Genomic DNA, 22,400 nt, shown 5'->3' with positions numbered 1-22,400 from the left:
TGGGTAACTTTTGCTATCGGGAATACAAAATAAAGAATTAGTATTGATGACTCAGCCTTTTCTCTTGTACTCAAAGCATATTTTAAAAACTATATCTTTCCTTTATTTGTTAGTAGAAATGATATATGAGCAAAATAAATAAAACCAAAATATTTTAAGAAACATATATAATAGATTATTGCCTTAGAAATATTTACTTCTCCCGAGGAATTTTCTGTGTAACTAAGTCCAAATGAACAAAGTACATTGGTTTGCTGTGTTTCCTTGCAGCCCAGAGCCGAGATGGAAAAATTTTCAATAGTCTGGATATGTTTTTCAGGTTGCCATGGCTCTGTAGAAAAGAGTTCCTCTGGAAGAATAACACTAGGTGAGCAGGCAGCTGCTTTAGCAAACCCTCATGACCGGGTGGTGGCTTTAAGGAGAGTGACTGCGGCTGCTCAGGTTCTTCTGGCAAGAACCATGGTAATGAGAGCTCTGTCTCTTCTCTCAGTCAGGTGAGTATTATTTTGTGTCAAATGATGCTGTTAGTTTCTAGTATATATTAGACCGGAATCTGATATTGTTTGGGAGGATGAGATAGAGTTTTTAGAACCTTGAATATCTCCTGTCGAATGAAAGAAGTTAGACATAGTTATCATTTTTATTCAGTCAGTAAATACATAGCTCTTTTTGGTAGAAAATAACACCACTATAATAGCTGAGTAAACTGCAAACATTTTTTATTATCTGAAATGGGATACTAAGGCTATCAGTCCATTTGGTGCAAGATAAAAATAAAAGGTTGAATGAATTTTTCTGCAAAATTGACCAACTGTGTAGCTACTTCAACCTGCAAATTCCATCATAGAGATTCCTGCCATGTTCATATTGTGGAATGTTATATTTAAAAAGGAAGAAAGCCAAGAATTCATAAAAGATCCATTTAAGATCCGGTTAAGCAAAGGTATATAACCATAAATCAGTGAAGATAGGAGGACCCTGAAATAAAAACTCAAAATAAAATTTAGAGGAGACTCCGGTATTGGTTCAAGAATAGGTCATTTGGAGAGTGGAGGAGAGAGAGTTTAGAAACTAACCCACATATATAGATAAACACATGATTTATAAGTTTGATTTATGATTGTGTTTATAACACAGAACAATGCAGAATTGATGTCTTTTCAGTAACTTGGGCTAGGTTAGGGGCGCCTGGGTGGCTCAGTTGTTAAGTGTCTGCCTTCGGCTGAGGTCATGATCCCAGGACCCTGGGATCGAGCCCTGCATCAGGCTCCTGCTCCACAGGAAGCCTGCTTCTCCCTCTCCCACTCCCCCTGCTTGTGTTCCTTCTCTCACTGTGTCTCTCTCTGTCAAATAAATAAAATAAAATAAAAAATCTTTAAAAAATAATAACTTGGGCTAGGTCAGGTGGTTTATTCACGTAGGAAAAAGTGAGTCTTGGCTCCAACCTCACACTAAATAAAACAAGTATTTCCAAGTGGCCCTTAGACCTAAATGTGAAAGGTAAATCAGTAATGTTTCTGTAAGGTAGGAAGAATTGATTCTTGATCTTGGGATAGGCAGAGATTTCTTAAGCGAGTCACAAAAAGCGTTCATCATAAAAAGATTGATAAATTGGACTACATTAAAAAAGAACTTCTGTTTAGTAGAAGTCATTAAGAAAGTAGAAAGAAAGTAATAAAACAAGCCACTGAATGGGAGAAGAATTAACATTGTATATAGCCAACAGAATATGTAAAGAATTCCTATTAATCCATAAGAAAAAGAGACAACCCAAAAGAAAAATGGGGAAAATGCAAAATAATATGAGAGGATCTCCAAATGGCCAGTGAACATGGAAAATGAGGTGTTCAACCTCAGTAGTCTTCAGAAAAATGAAAATGAAAACCCAATGAGATATTAATCCACACCCACCAGAATGGCTAAAATTTAAAAGACTGGGGGGAAAATGTGAGCAGGAGGATTGGAGCCCCTAGAACTCTCATACACTGCTAGTGAGAAAATAAGTTGGTCCAGCTACTTTGAAAAACTGAAAATAGTACCAACCAAAGGTGTATATTAACATACTCTATGACCTAGAAAGCTACTTCTGAGTGTATATTCAACAGAAATGCTTATATATGTGCACCCAAAGACATAAGCAAGAACATTCGTGGCAGTGCTGTTCAAAATAGCCCCGTGCTGGAAACCACCTAATTGTCATCAGTATGGATAAACGAATTGTGGTCTATTTTATTACTATGTCCGTGAAAATGGGTGTCTGCTGCTATAAAGCAACAGCATGGATGAGTCTTACAAATAAGCATAATGTTGAACAAAAGAAGCCAGACACAAAAGAATACAGACTTCAGTATCTTATTTATATAAAGTTCAAAACAGGCAAAACTGATTTATGACTTTAAAAGTCAGTAATACTACTGGTTAACATTTTTTTTTAAATGTTGGCCTTTTTAAAATTTTTTTATTTTTTTTTTAAGATTTTTATTTATTTATTGAGAGAGAGAGAGAATGGTAGAGAGCATGAGAGGGAAGAAGTTCAGAGGGAGAAACAGACCCCCCACTGAGCAGGGAGCCCGATGCAGGACTCGATCCCGGGACTCGATCCCGGGACTCCAGGATCATGACCTGAGCCGAAGGCAGTCACTTAACCAACTGAGCCACCCAGGCGCCCTGGTTAACATTTGAGGGCCTAGTGACTGAGAATGGCTTAAGCAGGCTTCTGAGGTATTGGTAATGTTCTTTTTCTTGATCTGGGAAATGATTACATGGGATTGTCCAGTTTGTTGAAAATTCATAATTTGTGAACTTTCCTGTATATAATACTTTGATAATTCAGTTATGCTTCACGTATATTCAATTAATATAAAATAGGAAGGTGTTAAAAGTTTCAATAACAGTTTCCAGCTTACATAATATTTTTTGACTTCTCTTAGGATATATATGACTAGTGATATTGTTGTTGGTACTTTGATATGATATGTGGGGCTCCAAATGGTCCCTTCAGAAAGCTGTTTTCTTTATCCATCTGAAGTGTGTTTCTTTCCTGGCAGTGGTTCCAGTTGTAGCTTGGCTGCTGGTCTTGAATCTCTGGGGCTTACAGATATCCGAACCCTGGTTCGATTAATGTGCTTGGCTGCGGCAGGGAGAGCTGGCCTCTCCACCAGCCCTTCTGCCATGGCCAGCCCCTCAGAACGCTCTCGAGGTGGGCACAGCAAGGCCAGTAAGCCCATCTCTTGCCTGGCTTATCTGAGCACAGCGGTGGGATGTCTGGCATCAAACACTCCTAGTGCTGCAAAACTCCTGGTGCAGTTGTGTACACAGGTGAGCTGGTTTTCAGTGCTTTTCTTGTTGAATTGCTTATTTCTGACCAATTCTTAAAGAGCCTTTTGAGGTGAAATCTTTTTGTTCCAAAATTATATGTAAAAATTAAATCTGTTCCAATTGCCTCTTCAGAACTTGATTTCTGCTGCAACAGGTGTAAATCTAACCACAGTCGATGATCCTATTCAGCGAAAGTTTCTACCCAGCTTTCTTCGAGGAATTGCTGAAGAGAATAAACTTGTAACCTCCCCAAACTTTGTTGTAACTCAGGCCCTTGTGGCATTACTAGCAGACAAGGGGGCCAAACTGAGACCTAACTATGATAAGTCAGAAGTTGAAAAAAAAGGTAAGTTGCATACCATTTACCATTTAAATATATAGTCTTGTAACCAATTTGATTCATGCTTTTTAAAACATGTTTTAGAGTTGTAAGTGATGAATTACATAGCATCATGTGTACTTCTTAAGTTCAGATATTTTCATTGTGCATGGAAACAAATATTAGAAAATGTATCAAATTTGTCTTGGTTTGATTGGATTATTCTATTAGATAATGGTTTGAGTCACCAGTAGATAATAATTCTGGTTAGGTTTCCTTAATAAAACCTAGATAAAGATAGTGCTATTTTTCTCTTTGTCGTAAGATGATAACAGTTTGAAGGGATTCTTTAATCACTATTGTCTACCCTTCTCTTCATCAGGACCATTTGGCCAAGATAGATAGGCTTTTGGATCTATCAGCACAGCCCCTTGACTGGCTGTGATGATCACTTTTGAGCAGCAGAAGCCAAACTTTTACTTTTTTAGGGCATGCTGCTTCTGCCCTGGCCTTAAAATCATTTCTGCTGCGTTCTCAGTCTGTGTGGCCTTAGAGCAAAGACGATTGATTGATGTGTATAATGTATATTTGCAATGAATCAGATTTACTATAGAATGTGATATGAAATAAATGCTTTATACCTTGTATGCATATCTTAGTGAAATGATTGCTTGCAAAAGTTTTAATTCTTAAAAGATATGGGTTAACCCATTTTTTTTGTTTACCACCACCAACTCTTACCTGGGCATCATTTCATTGTTTTGTTTAAGCAGGTTTAACTGCCCAATTGTATGCCCATCCTTCCTATGATCCTTCTGCTGTAGGCCCTCTGGAGCTGGCTAATGCCCTGGCAGCCTGCTGCCTGTCCTCCAGGCTGTCCTCACAGCATAGGCAATGGGCTGCTCAACAGCTTGTGCGCACTCTTGCTGCACATGACCGTGACAACCAAACTACTCCCCAAACACTCGCCGATATGGGAGGAGATCTCAGAAAATGCTCCTTTATCAAGTTGGAGGCTCATCAGAACAGAGTATGTATTTTGAGCCCTACGTGTGTTAATCACCTCTATAAGATAAAATAGTTTCTTTCCTTCTCAAAGAGCTCAAAGTTCAGATCTTAGCCTCTCTCTCACTCACTCTCTGTCTCTCACAAACACACACACAAAATTATCAATATTTGTCTAGTAGTTACAAGCTCTCCTTTCTCTTTAAGTTGACATAATAGTATACAAATAGAAAAATCAGATGGGGGATGAGAAGAAAACCGAGGGAATTGTCTCACAAAAAATGAGGGCTTGTCCATGCAAAAGGAAAAGAAATTGTTCTATTTTAATTTAACTCACTAGACTCCAGAACATTGACAAGGGGTGTTTAGGAAATGAAGACTGATCTCCGTGATTTACCAATTTAAAAGTCACTTCTTAGTCTGTACTGTTTATTTTATAGAATGTATAAATATGTTGAAATATTTATACTTTATTGAATTAAATAAACATGTTTAGTAAAGATTCTAATACTATCTTCAATAACTCAAATGTTTGGGCATAGTACTTTAAAGCCGTACAAATAGATTTATGTTTACAAGCCAGTTAGAAAAGAGTGAGACCATGTATATACTATGTTATAACATGAATGTTTTTCTTTTACAATTTCCTTGTAGATTTTTTTAAAAATTTGAGAGAGAATGACAATCATTTGAATCAAAACTTGCTTAAAATTGTTGGACTTTTTCAGAATGAAATCTTGCCATTTGCAATAACATGGGTGGAGCTAGAGAGTATAATGCTAAGCGAAATAAATTAGAGAAAAACAAATACCTTGATTTCACTCCTATGTGGAATTTAAGAAACAAAACAAAGAACAAAGGAATAAAAAAGAGACAGGCCAAAAAACAGACTCTTAACTATAGAGAAAAAACAGAGGGTTCCAGAGGGGAGGTGGATAGGGTATGAGTGAAATAGGTGATGGGGATTAAGAGTACACTTACTTTGCTGAGCACTGAGTAATGTACAGAGTTGTTGCATCGTTCTATTGTACATCAGAAACTAATATAACACACTATGTTAACTATACTGGAATTAAAATAAAAAACTTAATAAAAAAATTGTTGGACTTCTCCAACTTTTCTAGGTAATGACTTGTGTTTGGTGTAATAAAAAAGGACTCTTAGCTACAAGTGGCAATGATGGTACCATCCGGGTGTGGAATGTTACCAAGAAGCAATATTCCCTGCAACAAACCTGTGTGTTCAACAGATTGTGAGTGCTAACATCAGCTCTCATGTGTAACTTTTAAAATAAGAGAACCTTGACATGCTTCATTTTTGATGTGTTAACATAATCAAATTGTCACTAAACTTTATTACAGTTTTTCTTATACAGTATTCTTACTATATCTCCAGTGTGTTTTTAAATTTCCAGGATAGTAATTAAGAAAATAAAAATTTTAACTATCAATATCTGGACTTAACTCAGAATTAAATCAAGGTGTACTGTGCTAGCATTATAAATATTAAATTCTATAAAACAGTAGCCTAATTTTCTATCATTCTTTAAGGATTATTTAGGAGTTAAATTAATGATATTTCCTCTGTAGCAGAATGTACAGCATTTATAGTTTTATAGCTAGCTATAGGTATTTCTTTTCTGAGAACTTCCCTAGAGATTAGGCAAACAAGAGTCAATGTACTCTGAATAATAACCAGATATACAACCCATGCAGAATCAGAATGTCTTTGTTGACAAAGTAAGCACTACATTAAATGAGTAGTCTAAGGATCACTCTTTTGTAATTCTACATTTTTTACATCGTGATAAACACTAGTGAATATGTGATTGTCAAATTCTGCTAGCCAGGCTTTCGAAATTAAGAATCTGTATTATGTACTCTAGTCCATACGAAACCTTTATTTTAAGATTTGGGATTTAGGGCGCCTGGGTGGCTCAGTTGGTTAAGCGACTGCCTTCGGCTCAGGTCATGATCCTGGAGTCCTGGGATCGAGTCCCACATCAGGCTCCCTGCTCGGCAGGGAGTCTGCTTCTCCCTCTGACCCTCTTCCCTCTCGTGCTCTCTATCTCTCATTCTCTCTCTCTCAAATAAATAAAATCTTTAAAAAAAATAAGATTTGGGGTTTAGTATATTTTTGGATGATCAGGATTAGAATCCCCTGTGTGTCTCTCATATTCTAGAGAAGGAGATGCTGAGGAAAGCCTGGGGTCACCCAGTGATCCAAGTTTCTCACCTGTTTCCTGGAGTATCAGTGGCAAATACCTAGCTGGGGCCTTGGAAAAGATGGTGAATATTTGGCAAGTTAATGGTAAGAGTCATGCCAGTACTGGCAAAATACTGAAGGTACTTTTTAAGCCTTTTTCTTAGCTTTCTGAGTCCAAATACCCTCGAGACTCACAGTCTGTTCGTCAGTTGTGTAGATCTATGCATTTTTTGGTTTAAATTAAAGAGGATGATGGGGGCGCCTGGGTGGCTTAGTTAGTTAAGTGTCTGCCTTCGGCTCGGGTCATGATGCCAGGGTCCTGGGATGGATCCTCATGCGAGCTCTCTGCTTAGCGGGGCATCTACTTCTACTTCTCCCTCTCCCTCTGCCCCTCCCCCTGCCTCATGCTCTCTCTCAAATAAATAAAGTCTTTTTAAAAATTAATTGGGGAAGCCTGGGTGACTCAGTCAGTTAAGTGTCTGCTTTCGGCTCAGGTTATGAGCCAGGGTCCTAGGATCGAGTCCCTCATCGGGCTTCCTGCTCCGTGGGGAGTCTGCTTCTCCCTCTGCCTCTGCAGCTCCCCCTGCTTCCCCCGCCTTCTCTATCTCTCTGACAAATAAATAAATAAAATCTTTCTAAAAAAATTAAAAAGGATATGCTCATTTCCTGACTTTTCTTTCTAGGAGTTTCAACTAATCTGGTAGCTATAAACTAAAAATTCTTTTCATGTACTACTATAAGTGTTCAGAATAGGATTTGAGCTATGAATTTTTAGTGATAGATTCTTTGAATCACTTGAAATATTTTTATTAAAATTGTTCATTTCACAAGTACAAACTCTTGTCAATTTGTAATAACATGTCTGAAAAGTAAAAATCATTATTGTAACTTGGACTTATCCATATTTTTGTTTTTGCGTATTTAAAGAATGGCTATTCTGTTTCATATATTTGAAGGAACAACTAGCCTTAACTGTGGGGAACTTTCATTATCAGTAATTGTAGGAAAGGACTTAAGCATTTGACATTTCTACACTGAATATTTTCCTTTACTCCCTCTTTAATAAAGCTATCATTTTTGTCCCATTAGTAGTTACAGAAAAGCCTATGAATTTGATAATCATATGTAGTATATAAATGAAGAATCCTGCCTTGTAGTCATATTCATTCTTAGGCTATTAGGAAATTGGGGACTGCCTTGAGTGTACTATTAGAATTAAGTAGTAGTTATTTTTGTATTACTGTTTTTGAGAAATAAGTAACAACTATTAATATTTTCTCCCACTTTAGGAGGAAAGGGATTAGTAGATATTCAGCCTCATTGGGTATCTGCCCTGGCATGGCCAGAGGAAAGTCCGGCTACAGCCTGGTCAGGAGAGTCTCCAGAATTATTGTTGGTGGGACGGATGGATGGATCTCTAGGACTGATTGAAGTTGTTGATGTATCAACCATGCACCGTCGAGAATTGGAGCATTGCTATCGAAAGGATGGTAAATGACTGGACTTGTGTCTAACTGAGAATATATTCCCCCAATCAAGAAAACTTAATTTTTTGGCACTTGCTTTTAAAAATGTTGAATTCCTTTTGGCTTTGTTCTCTAAATTTTCCAGTTGGTATTTCATTTTAATTAGTTACCAAGTTGAAAGATATTTCTCTTCCAGCACCTGTAATACATCTCTGCCAGAATGAGATGTCATTCATCCTTTGTTTAAGTATCTAAACACTTAGAGTAGGGCTCCAAGTCTCCCTTGAAAGTTAGGAATGTCCAAGAGAAAAAATTATAATCATTGGTAGAGGTGAAATTGAGGAAATGGGAGGAGGCAGAGGGAAGTTCCTGGTGTGACAAGAAATAGTAGGAAGTCTACCTTCATTTATTTTTTCTGTGTTCCCTTTGGATGCCTAGGCCTATCTTACTACATAGTTAGCTGTTTTGGGGGATGGGAGCATTTCACAGATCACAGTCCCAGCTTACATGGTATTCTATTAGCAGAATAGAATGAGTTTTGTTTTGTTTTTTTAATTTAGTTTGTTTTTTTATTTATTTTTTTAAAAGATTTTATTTATTTATTTGACAGAGACACAGCAAGAGAGGGAACACAGCAGGGGGAGTGGGAGAGGGAGAAGCAGGCTTCCCGCCAGGCAGGGAGCCTGATGCAGGGCTCGATCTCAGGACCCCGAGATCATGACCTGAGCCGAAGGCAGACGCTTAATGACTGAGTCACCCAGGCGCCCCTAATTTAATTTTTTTAAATCGGTAATGCCTTCATGGGGTTGAAAAATTTTAAAGTTTAAGTTAAAGTGAAAAGTCTTTTTCCCACCTACTCAGTTCCCATGTCCCCATTCTACTCCCACAGATAAACACTTTTTTTTTTTTTTTTACCTCTCTTATAGCCTTCCAGGGTTATATGTATTTAAAGAAGCAAATATGAATATAGATTGTTAGAAATGGAACATGTAAGTTAGAATATGGGAACACAGTAGGGAATATTAAGCAAAAGAAGGGACAGGTAATTTTCTTTCTATGACATGGGTTATTTCATTTCTCAGTTTCATGGTAGATTCTGGTCCAAAAGGAAAGAAGCCAGTATACTGACTTGGAATCAGCAAGGAAATTTAATTTTTCAATAATCACCTGAAAAAAATGAAAGATTAAAAATGAGGGTAGTCCTTTTCACTTATAAATAACACTTTTATGGGCACCTGGATGGCTCAATTGGTTAAGTGTCTACCTTTGGCTCAGTTCATGATCTCCAGATCTTGGGATCGAGCCGCATCAGGCTTCCTGCTCAGCGGGGAGTCTGCTTCTCCCTCTGCCTGCCGCTCCCTTGCTTGTGCATGTGCTCGTGTTCTCTCTCTCTCTCTCTGTCCCATAAATAAATAAAATCTTTTTAAATAAGTAAATAAATAACACTTTTAAAGTGGGTTACTCAGAATCCCTGCTCTTAGCCTACCTTTTGTCTAATAAATGCATTAATGATCTGGGAACTTACTTGCAGTGGTTGTGGTAGCATATATTTGTTGCAAAATCTGTCTTAAGTTAGATAATGACAAAGGAGTCACTTATGTCTTTTTTTCTTTTAATTTTTGTTTTTATCATGTTAGTGTCTGTAACTTGCATTGCTTGGTTCAGTGAAGATAGACCATTTGCAGTGGGATATTTTGATGGAAAGTTGTTACTGGGGACAAAAGAACCACTTGAGAAAGGAGGCATTGTTCTAATTGATGCACATAAGGTAAAGCATCTTTACCAGATGGTTACTTTTTCTTGTTTTTTATTATATAGTATTGCTTGGTACTAGTTTTTTTAAACTGTTTTACATCAGGCACTTAGGATTTGATATTCTACTGTTAACAATGTCTTTGGACCATGTATATGCATGGAAAAGTCTGTGTAAAAAAGCCATCAAGCCAAGAAAGAAGTAAAACCAAAACTGAAATAGAAACACCCTGTCAAATGCTAGAAACTCCATCTTTGAAGAATGATTCCTTTACCTTAAAAAGAGGTTGCCGGTTCTGATGATTACAGAGGCATTAGTGCATGAAGGCAGGAGTTGGAAAAAAGTGTCAGAAGAACACAGTGATGACCACCGTATAAACACACAATATGTCTTAGATTCTCATAATATTCACTATTTTGTTATGACGGGTGCCTCTTTTTTAAGTTTCTTCTTTTTCATATTTTAATGATTACAAGTCAAAACTATTAAAAATGCTAATGAAAGATGAATATTCCTTCTGAATCAGAATTTCATAATTCATGTATTCAGCTAACATTTACTGAACTTTGGCTGCAGCAAATATATATAATGCAGACTATATTACAGGGTGAGTTGGTCTAGTGATTGGGAATGATATGACAGTATCTTATTTGCATAAAATGTTGATTTCAAAATAAATGAGTGATGGAAGTATAGGTCATAAATTACTGAGTTTAAAGTGTTTGTGAAGGAAGCATTACCATGATTTTTTTCTCTTCCTACCATTTTAAGGATACTCTTGTTAGTATGAAGTGGGACCCAACAGGTCATATTCTTATGACATGTGCCAAAGAAGAAAATGTGAAACTCTGGGGGCCTATTTCAGGATGCTGGCGTTGTCTACATTCACTCTGCCATCCATCTATTGTAAACGGCATCGCTTGGTGCAGCCTCCCAGGGAAAGGATCCAAATTGCATTTACTGATGGCTACGTATGTTTTAATTGTGTGTGTGTGTGTGTGTGTGTGTGTGTATCTTAATTTTTACATTAAGTATAGACTGTTACTTAGTAACAGTAGTCTTAAATGGCTTATTGCCCGTTACTGTTCTTATAATGTGTAATACCATAAGATGATCTTAGACAAATAGAGAACAGTTTTCCAATGTGGAACTTGCTGTACGATCTCGTTAACTGGGTGTGATGTTGCAGAATATAGATTCTATTTGTATTTCTTGTAAAAGATTATAGCATACCTATTATAAATAATTTTAAAAATAATATTGTAGTAGTTTTTATCAGGTCTTAATTGCTATTTGAAAATATATTTACTTCTGCATATTGACATGTTTTGGTTTTCTGTGATCAATTTTTTTAAGTGGCTGTCAGAGTGGCTTAGTATGTGTTTGGCGTATTCCACAAGATATCACACAGGCCAGTGTGACTAGTTCAGAAGGATGGTGGGACCAGGAGTCCAGTTGCCAGGTAAATGTTCTGGTGCTTTTGAAGACCTTATCTGAAACCATAGATAGTATATGTTATCCAAGTAATCCTCTGTGACTACTCAGATACTCAATACTTAGTATGCAAAAGGACAGGATCCATTAGGGAAACATGAACAATGGTCATATTCTGTGTGTTTTCTGAATTAGCTTTATTTTTTATAAGTCAGGACAGCATGTTTGCTTGTTAAAGCGAGATAGTCAAGAAATATTGAGTGGTGATCATTTATGGGACTGGATATATGGGAAACTACAGATAGAGAAGTCGTAAGTTAAGTCTTCGGTACATTGAAATAGCACTACAGGAGCACCCCCGTCCAACCAAAGTGCCTCCTGCTGATACCAAAACTCTACCTATGAAGAATAATTCCTTTACCTTAAACAGAGGTTGCAAATTCAGATAGATGCTTACAGGGCCATCTAGAAGCTGGGAGTCAGAGGTGTGGAGAGGGTAAAAACAAAAAACCTAGAAGTATGCATGCTTCCTATAAAGGACACAGCTGCCACAGACTTGATTGTCACCCTCCAGAAATGAGACTGTTGTTACCAGATTGTCTCATTTTTTTTCTGATAGAAGTCAAAAATCCAGTGTTTTAAGTAAAATCTTCCAATACTGAACCTTGGCCTCTGACTTAAAATTCTTTAAGACACCAGGTGGCCAGTCAAATGGCCTCCCTGAGCTAACAGTTTGCATCCTCTGTTGCTCTCTCTTTTGCTCATGATACAAATACCCCTGGAAGAAATATGCCTTATGTCATCTTTGGGTAAATAAATATATCTGGTATTATACTCTATCATAACTAGAAGGAAGAAGGAGAAAGGGGTGAAGAGGGAGAAGTAAATAGCTCACTAATGGAAGGAAAATGTCACAGAAGTGGATGTGGAAAAGCACTAGAGATAAATCTGATTTGCTCTTTGTGCTAGACAGTAGCCCTTTGGACAGGCCTCACCTATCTCACTTCTAAAACCTGCACAGCAAACATGAAAATAGACACCATGTGGCAGTCAGAGCCATCGGCCAACAAAAAGAAGTATGTGGTTAATAGAGAACCAACATGTGCAATTCATGAATTTTAGGCGCTAAAAATGAAAATTACATAAAGCTAAATTTAAAAATTAAAACACCCATTAAAAAGCATGTTAGAATTTTTCTATCTCTGAGGGATAATTAAAACTTAGAAATGTCAGGCTTTAGAAATGTAATTTCTGCCAGTTTGAAGAATAGGAAATTCACTTGGAAGTGTGTCAAAAAAAGATGAAACTCAGCTCCAAAGGAGCAAAGGAGAACCAGGTTGATATTTTATTATTTTCTCAAGCTGAACCTTAGGAGAGAGTTGTCCTTCCCTCCTCCCCAATTTTATGCTAAATTATAAAAATATAAAATTTTCAAGAATGAATTCTAAATCTTGAATCTATAAATTTGTTTTAATTTCAATATATATTAAAAATAAAAATAAATTGCAGGATGGATATAGGAAATCGACCGGAGCCAAGTGTGTTTATCAGCTGCGGGGACACATCACCCCTGTCCGGACTGTTGCCTTTAGTTCTGATGGGTTGGCCCTCGTGTCTGGTGGACTAGGTGGGCTCATGAACATTTGGTCTTTAAGGGTAAGAATACAGATGTTATTTTTATAACTTATATATGATAAAATTTAACCCAACTAATCTTAGGAATATTTTGTGTACTAATATCTTGGACACTCAAGAAACTCTTCTCAAAATTCTCTACCCTTTGATTTTTCTTGTTGATATAGTTTCAAAGTCATCTAGAAAAGATCCCAGAAAATTGGAGAGTAGCTATGTAATTGGACATTGCTAAATTTAGCTGGTGTAGATTTTAGAATATGTTTTTGTGAATGTGAAGTATAAATTTAAAATGTAAATAAGGACTGGGGCACCTGGGTGGCTCAGTGGGTTAAACATCCGACTTCGTTTTGGCTCAGGTCATGATCTTGGGGTCATGGGATTGAGCCCCGAGCTGGGCTCTGTGCTCAGCAGGGAGTCTGATTGGGATTCTCTCCCTCTCCTTCTCCCCTTGCTCATGCCTCTACTCTCCACCCCTGCCACTCACTCTTGTGCGCATATTCTCTCTCTCAAAATAAATAAATAAATCTTAAAAAAAAAAAAAAAGACTAAGGTTAAGTGATATGTACTGATATAAATACATCTCATTTTAGGATGGCTCTGTCTTGCAAACTGTTGTGATAGGCTCTGGAGCTATTCAGACCACAGTATGGATTCCAGATGTTGGGGTAGCTGCTTGCTCAAATAGATCAAAGGTAATTTTGCAATTACATAAAATTCTAGGGTATAAGTCTATAAGGTACCTTAGAATTATAGTTTAAGCAGCCCGCTTTACGTAAAAGAGGAGAAAACTAATAGCCAGAGAGCTTATTACCTGCCCAAGATAATATAACTATTTAGTGACAGAAGGAAAACTAGCCCAGGACTCCTGATTTGTAATCTAGTACTCTTCCTACTATACCCTAGACTTTGGTGAAAATGCTTAATTATTGAACAACTTAATTTCCACCAGAAATCATAAAGTGGATTTTTACTTTCTGCCATGATTTTTTGAGGTAGCACTAAACTGTCTCAAAAGAATTTTTTCTAAAAAGGAGGACCAGAAACATTTAACTCAAGTATACAAAATGTATCTTGGCTTTCAAATGTAATATTCTAGTTTAAAAAAAAAAAAATAGTAGCCCCCTGCTGTGAAGTAATTCTGATATGACATACCCTTAATGAATAGAGCCAAGGTGCTACTTTAATTTACATTTTATTAGTTAAAAGATTTTTTTAAATTGAACCGTAAACCTGCATGAACAGTCTTACTAGAAGTAAAATATAGAATCAGAGCCAAGGCAGTGGTGGCCTTTGTAGAATAAATCCTAGAGCCACAATTAGAACAGTGCTGCTTCTCTTGCAGATATGTCCCTCAGCAGGCAGAGGACTCCTTCCTCTGGTACCCTCGTGTCATGTCACGCTTTTGAAATATCCTAGATACTTTGTCCTCCAAGTCCTGTGAAATATTAACGAATTCACATGTCTCCTTTTAAGGAGAATCAGCAAATGCAAGGTAGCTCACAAATTTTATGGTTATTCTTATTCACTTGTTTTTACTTAGACAACATTTAGGATATTTTGAAGTTCATAGGTATTAAAGGTACAGTATAAAATGTCCCAAACAGCAAAAGTGTTCAGTGCAATAACTGGAAAGAATTTCAGTTATGAATGGTAATAAAATCCTCTCTTTTATTTTTTACTTAAACAAACATATCATGTGGCATGGTTTGTTTTCCACCAGGATGTTTTGGTCGTGAATTGTACAGCAGAATGGGCTGCCACCAATCACGTTTTAGCAACCTGTAGGACAGCACTGAAACAACAGGGTATTCTGGGATTAAACATGGCTCCCTGCATGAGAGCGTTTCTGGAGCGACTACCCGTGATGCTTCAGGAGCAGTATGCCTATGAAAAGGTAACTGATGACACTCACTGCCGCAGAGCTACAGATGATTGCTGCTCCGGAATTTGAATTGCGGCTTTGAGTTTATTCCTCGAGAGCATAAAGTCTGAGGAAAATGAGTGGGGCTATTTGGCAAAATCAGATACAGTTAAGTCATGTCTAAAATGGTTGTTCAGTAATCCTCAGCCTGCTTTTACTTTATTTTAATGGGAGTAAAATTTTAAAATAACCCTCAAATTTGTATAGTGTTTGTATAATTTTTTTTTCAGATTACTTATTCACTCCAAAACTTCTTACAATACCGGCGCTGCAGAGTATCATCTTCCCTTTTCTGACCCATAAATTTATTTTTTTGTGGTTTTGCCATCCTGAAGTAGGGAGGTGTGGGGTGGATATGGGTGTCAGGGTGAACATTGTCTGTTTATCGGGTGAATCCATGTGGAAAGTTTAGTGGAAGAGGTAAGGCTGAACTGAGTAGGGTCCTTCAGTACTAGAATGAGGAATAAGGGAATTTGGACCTGTAGCCCAGGCTGTGATCCAGGTCTTCCAGCCCTCGGTAGTCACAGTGTGCTGCCCCTAGGCAGAGCTCTTTGGGGTTTTTTTCTTCTTTTTTGGCCAAGCTACATTAATGCAATCAGCTGTTACTGCATCCGGTTAACTTCACTGATGTATTTGCCCAAGTTTTCTTTTCTGAATCACTCAGCATCTCATAGAGTTGCTCTGCCACAGTTAGGGAGGGCCATGGAAGAGGGATCTCCCTTGATGGCTACCAGGATTCTCTTGTAAAGAAGGAAATGTGAGAAGGGAGCAGGTTGTCGTGGTTTAGTTACCTGCTTATCATTATTATTATTATTCATGAAAAACTGTAGTGAAAATATACTGCTAAATGCATGTGATGTCCTGGATTGGATCCTGGAGCAGAGAAGGGGCATTAGTGGGAAAACCAAATAAAGTCCTGTGGTTTAGTTGGTATTGTAGGCAATATTAATTTCTTGGTTATGTAAGATGTTATGAAGAATTTACAGGAATCCTCTGTACTATCTCTAACTCTCTGTGTATCTAAAAATTATTTCAAAGTAAAGATCATAAAAAAAATAAATTTGGGGTTTTTTTTTGTTTGTTTTTTTTAAGTTTTTATTTAAATTCCACTTAGTTAACATACAGAGTAATACTAATTTCAGGTGTAAAAAAAGAGTAAACTTAAAAAATACAATTATAGGTTTTCAGAATACAATAGGTTAATTTATCATATTTGGTACAGGCTCTTCAGTTTGACTTTTTGTATTTCCTCTTAGCCGCATGTGGTTTGTGGTGATCAGCTTGTTCATAGCCCCTACATGCAATGTCTGGCTTCCCTTGCTGTGGGACTGCATCTGGATCAGCTGTTATGTAACCCTCCAGTGCCACCACACCACCAGAGCTGCCTCCCCGACCCAGCATCCTGGAATCCAAATGAGTGGGCCTGGTTAGAATGTTTCTCAACCACCATAAAGGCTGCTGAAGCCCTGACCAATGGAGCACAGTTTCCAGAATCTTTTACTGTTCCTGATCTAGAGCCTGTTCCAGAGGATGAACTTCTATTCCTAATGGTAAGCATAGTATGAGCTGCTACTATTCACAGCTGAGATTGTATCATGGGTGTTAAGCAAGTAGCAGACCTTCAGTAAGTATTTCCTAGCTTGGATAGCTAGAAGCATGCCCTTAGATAAACTTACAATATCTTGCTTTCAGGTAGTCACTTTGAGTCTTATGGCAGCCCTCTATGATGACAAAGATTATTTATACAAGAACTGTGAAGCTCCTGTAAACTTGGTGGCTTTCGGTGACAAAGTCCCATATTTTCTCACTTTTTGTCCATAGGTTCCTTGTTTAGTACCTGATTTATACATATTTTAACATCTTTTCCTGGGTCATCCTGGGGGATTTATTCCACATATAGATTCTAAATTATTTGCCACTTTAATCATCTTTTAATCACCATAAAATGAGAATATAGAAGAACAGCATTCCAGTTGTCATTTCTTTGATTGTATTTCGGAGCGTCCAGATGTAGAAACTGTGATGTAGATGAGATGCCTGTATAGACAGAGCAGGCCAGTGCTTGATCTGACAACCTGTTTACTTAGTTAAGATTTACATATGCAGACATTGAATACAAAAATATAGATACGAAACAAATATGAATTGAGGGAAATTATCTAAATATAGATAATTTCTTTATAGCTATAAAATATTATTTTTTTAAATTTTTTTAAAAGATTTTATTTGTTTACTTGAGAGAGACAGAGACAGAGATAGAGCAAGCACAAGCAGGGAGGAGAGGGAGAAGCAGACTCCTCGCGGAGCAGGGAGCCCGACACGGGACTCGATCCCAGGCCCCTGAGATCATGACCTGAGCCAAAGGCAGACGCTTAACTGACTGAGCCACCCAGGTGCCCCTAAAATACAGTTTTAATTAAGAAGTGTCCTTCTGGGGCACCTGGGTGGTTCAGTCAGTTAAGCATCTGCCTTCACCTTGGGTCATGATCTCAGCGTCCTGGGATTGGAGCCCTGTGTTGGGTTCCCTGCTCAGCGGGGAGTTTGCTTCTCCCTCCCTCTGCCCACCCCCCAACTTGCACTCTCTCATGTACTCTCTCTCTCTCAAATAAATAAATAAAATCTTTAAAAAAAAAAAAAGTGTCCTTCTGAGCCTGTTTGCCCCAAATCTGTCATTTCCTAGATGAGGAAATTGAAGCCTAGAAAGATGAAGTGACCTGCCTGCTGCTGTACAGCGAGTTCACAGGGGTGGTAACTCCTGCACATGACCTTGTACCTGTTGGTGCTCAGAAAACCTAAATGGTTAACTTTGAATCGCCAATGTGATAGTGATAGTGATAGTTGATTGTAAAGTGTTTATGATAAAGGGAAATATTAACAATGCATAGTCAAGTTTGGCATGATTATAAAACTACTCTTAATTTCTTAAAGTATTAAAAAATTTTTCTTAAAGTATTTACTAAGTTCTTTTATGGAAAGAAGACTTAGTTGTTAATTAAGATTATTTATTTATTTATTTATTTGACAGAGAGAGAGAGAGAGAGAGCACAAGTAGGCAGGCAGGCAGAGGCAGAGGGAGAAGCAGGCTCCCCGCTGAGCAGGGAGCCCGATGTGGGGCTCGATCCCAGGACCCTGGGATCATGACCTGAGCCCAAGGCAGACGCTTAACCGACTGAGCCACCCAGGGCGCCCCTTAGTTGTTAATTAATAACAGATAAATCTTGGGGTGCCTGGGTGGCTCAGTCCGTTAAACATCCAACTCTTGATGTCAGCTCAGGTCTTGGTCTCAGGGTCCTGAGTTCAGGTCCCACGTTGGAGAGGCTATTTTATTTATTTATTTTTTCTAAAAAAACAGATAAATCTTGAGTAGGATTTATTAAGATTCATCCTGATGTTTGCTGTGTCTTGCAGGATAACAGTAAATGGATTAATGGCATGGATGAACAAATTATGTCTTGGGCAACTTCCAGACCTGAGGTCAGTAAAGATAGCTAGATGGTGGTTCTAATTAAATTTTCTGATACTAAATGCTTGTTTGTTTGTAACCTGGTGTCTCTTATAGAGGCCGGCCCATGTTTGTTAGAAGGAATGGTTGAGTCTAATTTTGAGATTAATGTGGTCTTCTAGGACTGGCATCTGGGAGGTAAATGTGATGTCTACCTGTGGGGTGCTGGCAGGCATGGACAACTGGCAGAAGCGGGAAGAAATGTAATGGTCCCTGCAGCAGCTCCCTCATTCTCACAAGCCCAACAGGTAACTAAAAGGGTAAAGAAGTGAGGAAGAAACTTGGGAACTCTAACAATTCTAATTTCTTGCTGTCAGATAAAGTTTATCCATCGTGTAATCTGTTGAGGAATAACTAAACAAAGTCATGATGTATACCTTCTAAATAAAAGCTTTCTAGGGTTTTTATCAGACTTAAATTTTGTTAATAAGTTCTAAATTTTTCTTGCTTTCAAGTGTAATAAATTAACATCATGATGCATTAGGCCTGCCTAGTACATATGTATAGAAGTTAACATACTCCTAATTATTGATTCTGTTTTGTGGTCATTAACTTACAAGGATCTTTAGCTAGATTTCATTGATACCCCTCTCCTCTAATAATCGTGGTAGTATATTTCCAAACCCTCTCTCAGGCCACTGCTTTCTCTTCCATTCTTCTCCGCCTTAGTAAGTCCCAGGATGCACTCCTTTTTCTTGTGTATTTCCCCTCAGCTTTCCGCTTCTTGATGATCTCTAGCCAGTCTTTAATATTTCCCCTCACCTTTTCCTCTTTCTGTTTGTTTCGTTGTCAGTGTTATTATTTAAACTATGTGGGATGCCTGGGTGGTTCAGTCAGTTAAGCGTCTGCCTTCGGCTCAGGTCATGATCCCAGCATCCTGGGATCAAGTCCCCCATCAGGCTCCTTGCTCAGTGGGGAGTCTGCTTCTCCCTCTGCTTGCCACTCCCCCTGCTTGTGCGTACTCTCTCTGACAAATAAATAAATAATTAAATCTTTAAAAATAAATAAAATAAACCCTGCCCAATTGGGGCACCTGGGTGGCTCAGTTGGTAAAGTGTCTGACTCTTGATTTCAGCTCTGGTCATAGTCTTGGGATTGTGACATAGAGCCCTGTGTCGGGCTCCGCGCTCAGTGCAGAGTTTGCTCCATAATATCTCCTTCTCTCTCTCTGAACTCCCACCCCTGCCTCATATGCACGTGCTCTCTCTCTCAAATAAATAAAATCTTTAAAATAAATAAACTCTGCACAATTGGCTGAAATCCCTGTAGATAGGATAGTTCTAAATGATTTTAAATAGTCCAATGAGCCTCATACATCTCTTTGTTAAGTAAGCAGTTTTATAATAATCAAGAGCTTGTAGGAACCCCATACTCTTTAGTGAAATGATAGAAGAATTAATAAAGGTATCCTAGGTATGCATAGAATCATTTTAAGTGTTAAAGCTATATAATAAAGGATAATATATTTGTGTGTTTTTATCCTAGGTCATATGTGGTCAGAATTGTACCTTTGTCATCCAGGCCAATGGCACAGTGTTGGCTTGTGGGGAAGGAAGTTATGGCAGATTGGGACAAGGAAATTCAGATGACCTTCATGTGCTGACGGTTATTTCAGCCCTACAAGGTACCGTTATCCTCAGTTAAAAGGTGGTCAAAACTATGGTCTAACTATAGGAATGTTAGCTTATGTTGGAACTTATCTCAAACCTTTGCTAGATAGAGTCATAGAGAGTTTTCACTTCTTTAGATTCTCATTTAGGATGTACAGGCTGATTTCCATATTTTAAGCTATGTTATTTTGCAAGCTCTTTATCATGGCAGTGCTTGAATTCACTGATATAAATAACTATTCTAAGACCTACTGAAGATTGTAAACAAATTCTTTAAAATTGCAAAACTGTAATTAGGCAACTATTAATAGCAGTAATAATCATGCATGTGTTTCCTAAAAAGTAAAAATCAATTTATATGGAAATGTGCAAATGTACTAAAGACTTTACAGGGCATCTCTGTCAGAGTTCTCTGACTTGGAAAAAGAATACGTCTGGAGAATCCACTGCAGGAGCTCCTGGCTTGTTTCTTAAGTCAACTTTTACTGACTCCAGAGCCTACAAAGAGAGCAAATAAGGTTTTCTCAGTAAAAACATACAAGTAACAATGAGTTCAGAACCAATTCTGAAATAGTTCTGAGTTCTCTTCCTTGAGATCTCTTCCTCCCAGAGCACAGCAGTGGGGATGGGAGGGCAGGGTTCTATTCAGTACTATTGCATCCTGCCTCTAGGACCTTGCACAAGCTAGACTAGACCTCTTTGTGACTCGGTTAGCCCATTTGTAAAAGTGGTGATGATAATAGCTGCCTCATAGGTTCCATGTGAAAGTAGAAAAGGAGACGTTCCAGGTAAGGCATTTCTAGGAGTGGCTAGAACATAGGCCTTGATGACTATAACTGACCCCGTCACCCTCCTTTTCTTCCTTGTCATCATTTTATGTGACTGCTCCCAATTTACTAGGTTATGGCTTCAAATTTGGTTTAAAATTAAAGACATTGCCTTTCTTTCTGTAAGACAGTTTTGGTATTTTTTCATGCTAAGAGTATTCTGTAGCAGCTGCATGTAAAGAGTTTTACCAGCCAGTGACTCTTGTTGGCTTTCTGCTCTGTTCCAGGATTTGTGGTGACCCAGCTGGTGACTTCTTGTGGTTCTGATGGGCACTCAATGGCCCTGACTGAAAGTGGAGAGGTCTTTAGCTGGGGAGATGGTGATTATGGCAAACTCGGCCACGGGAACAGCGACAGGCAGCGGCGCCCCAGGCAGATCGAGGCCTTACAAGGAGAAGAAGTGGTGCAGGTCAGGCAGGATGTGGATCGGTTTGCCTTTGAATATAAATATACTAGTTGTTGAATAGTGTTCTCAAATTTAACAGGAAATAATAGTAAAAATATATTATGAGTCATTACAAGAGATCCACTGTTCTTGGTTGTTCACCCTTGAGTTTATTAGAAATTTGAATGGCTTTGGTAATAGAATGGAATCCCTTTTCCTGAGCCAATTCCATGGCCCAGGATGGGGTACTTCAGGTGCTTGGAAGAAACACAGTGGGGTTTAGCTCGTGCCCCATAGTTCTTGATACAGTGATAGGTTGAATGCAGAGCTTAACATTTATCATTATTGTTACAAGTGTTGAGTTCATATGCATATTCTGGAAAATCAACTAGTGATCTAGGATGATATTTTTTTATACAGATATATTTATTTATAAATATTAGGAACACAGTTTATAAAAGAATAAAACTCCTCTCTAGAACTAGGATGATATTCTGAAATTGCCTAGCACCAAAGAGTTCACAAGAATTTCCCCATTTACTATCGCATGTAATGTCTAGGTCAATCTGTACACAGCTAAAGCATAGCAGCAGTTCTTCTAAGGGAAGCTGTTTAGCTTGGTGTTCCTAAGGATGATGGGGAGATCAGGCTTGGGGAAACAGGAGGGCCACTTGGGCAGGTAGGACATACTGGTCTTGAAGATCCTGAGTTGTCAGTGAAGTTTATTACTATATTAATAACCAAAAATGACGGATTTCATTCTTTCTTAGTATACCCTCTTCTTAAATTTTTTTGTTCTCCTTGGTTCTGTCTGTAGATGTCTTGTGGCTTCAAGCACTCAGCAGTGGTAACTTCAGATGGCAAACTGTTCACTTTTGGCAATGGTGACTACGGTCGTCTGGGTCTTGGAAACACCTCTAACAAAAAACTTCCAGAGAGAGTGACTGCACTGGAGGGATATCAGATTGGACAGGCATGGAATAAATCAATAATATGTTCCATCTGGTCATAGTGTCTTAT

At 38.1% G+C, this 22,400-nt stretch overlaps 1 protein-coding gene across 11 annotated transcripts in view; it reads left to right on the top strand.

Moving 5' to 3' along the window:
• The window catches only part of HERC1 (HECT and RLD domain containing E3 ubiquitin protein ligase family member 1), a 188,963-nt gene that overhangs the window by 148,489 nt on the left and 18,074 nt on the right, over window positions 1-22,400 (top strand). For 8 of the 11 annotated variants that reach the window (XM_088024837.1, XM_088024831.1, XM_088024836.1 and 5 more), the window contains exons 48-66: window positions 320-494; window positions 3,048-3,318; window positions 3,451-3,664; window positions 4,408-4,667; window positions 5,767-5,894; window positions 6,825-6,952; window positions 8,137-8,337; window positions 9,951-10,081; window positions 10,838-11,037; window positions 11,423-11,528; window positions 13,010-13,156; window positions 13,726-13,827; window positions 14,856-15,029; window positions 16,313-16,606; window positions 18,465-18,530; window positions 18,681-18,806; window positions 20,044-20,182; window positions 21,223-21,404; window positions 22,198-22,353. In XM_088024837.1, coding sequence (XP_087880963.1) covers window positions 320-494; window positions 3,048-3,318; window positions 3,451-3,664; window positions 4,408-4,667; window positions 5,767-5,894; window positions 6,825-6,952; window positions 8,137-8,337; window positions 9,951-10,081; window positions 10,838-11,037; window positions 11,423-11,528; window positions 13,010-13,156; window positions 13,726-13,827; window positions 14,856-15,029; window positions 16,313-16,606; window positions 18,465-18,530; window positions 18,681-18,806; window positions 20,044-20,182; window positions 21,223-21,404; window positions 22,198-22,353 — 3,200 coding nt within the window. The remainder of the gene's footprint in view (window positions 1-319; window positions 495-3,047; window positions 3,319-3,450; window positions 3,665-4,407; window positions 4,668-5,766; window positions 5,895-6,824; window positions 6,953-8,136; window positions 8,338-9,950; window positions 10,082-10,837; window positions 11,038-11,422; window positions 11,529-13,009; window positions 13,157-13,725; window positions 13,828-14,855; window positions 15,030-16,312; window positions 16,607-18,464; window positions 18,531-18,680; window positions 18,807-20,043; window positions 20,183-21,222; window positions 21,405-22,197; window positions 22,354-22,400) is intronic. The other 3 variants (XM_088024839.1, XM_088024830.1, XM_088024838.1) reach the window with 2 other exon arrangements.

This window comes from Eumetopias jubatus, unplaced genomic scaffold, assembly GCF_037043125.1.
Source record: "Eumetopias jubatus isolate StellerSeaLion01/CBP00866 unplaced genomic scaffold, mEumJub1_p1.0 scaffold_7, whole genome shotgun sequence".
In the NCBI taxonomy this organism is placed as follows: Eukaryota; Metazoa; Chordata; class Mammalia; order Carnivora; family Otariidae; genus Eumetopias; species Eumetopias jubatus.
Note: the sequence above shows the minus strand (reverse complement) of the source record. Positions and strands in the feature narration are given on the sequence as shown.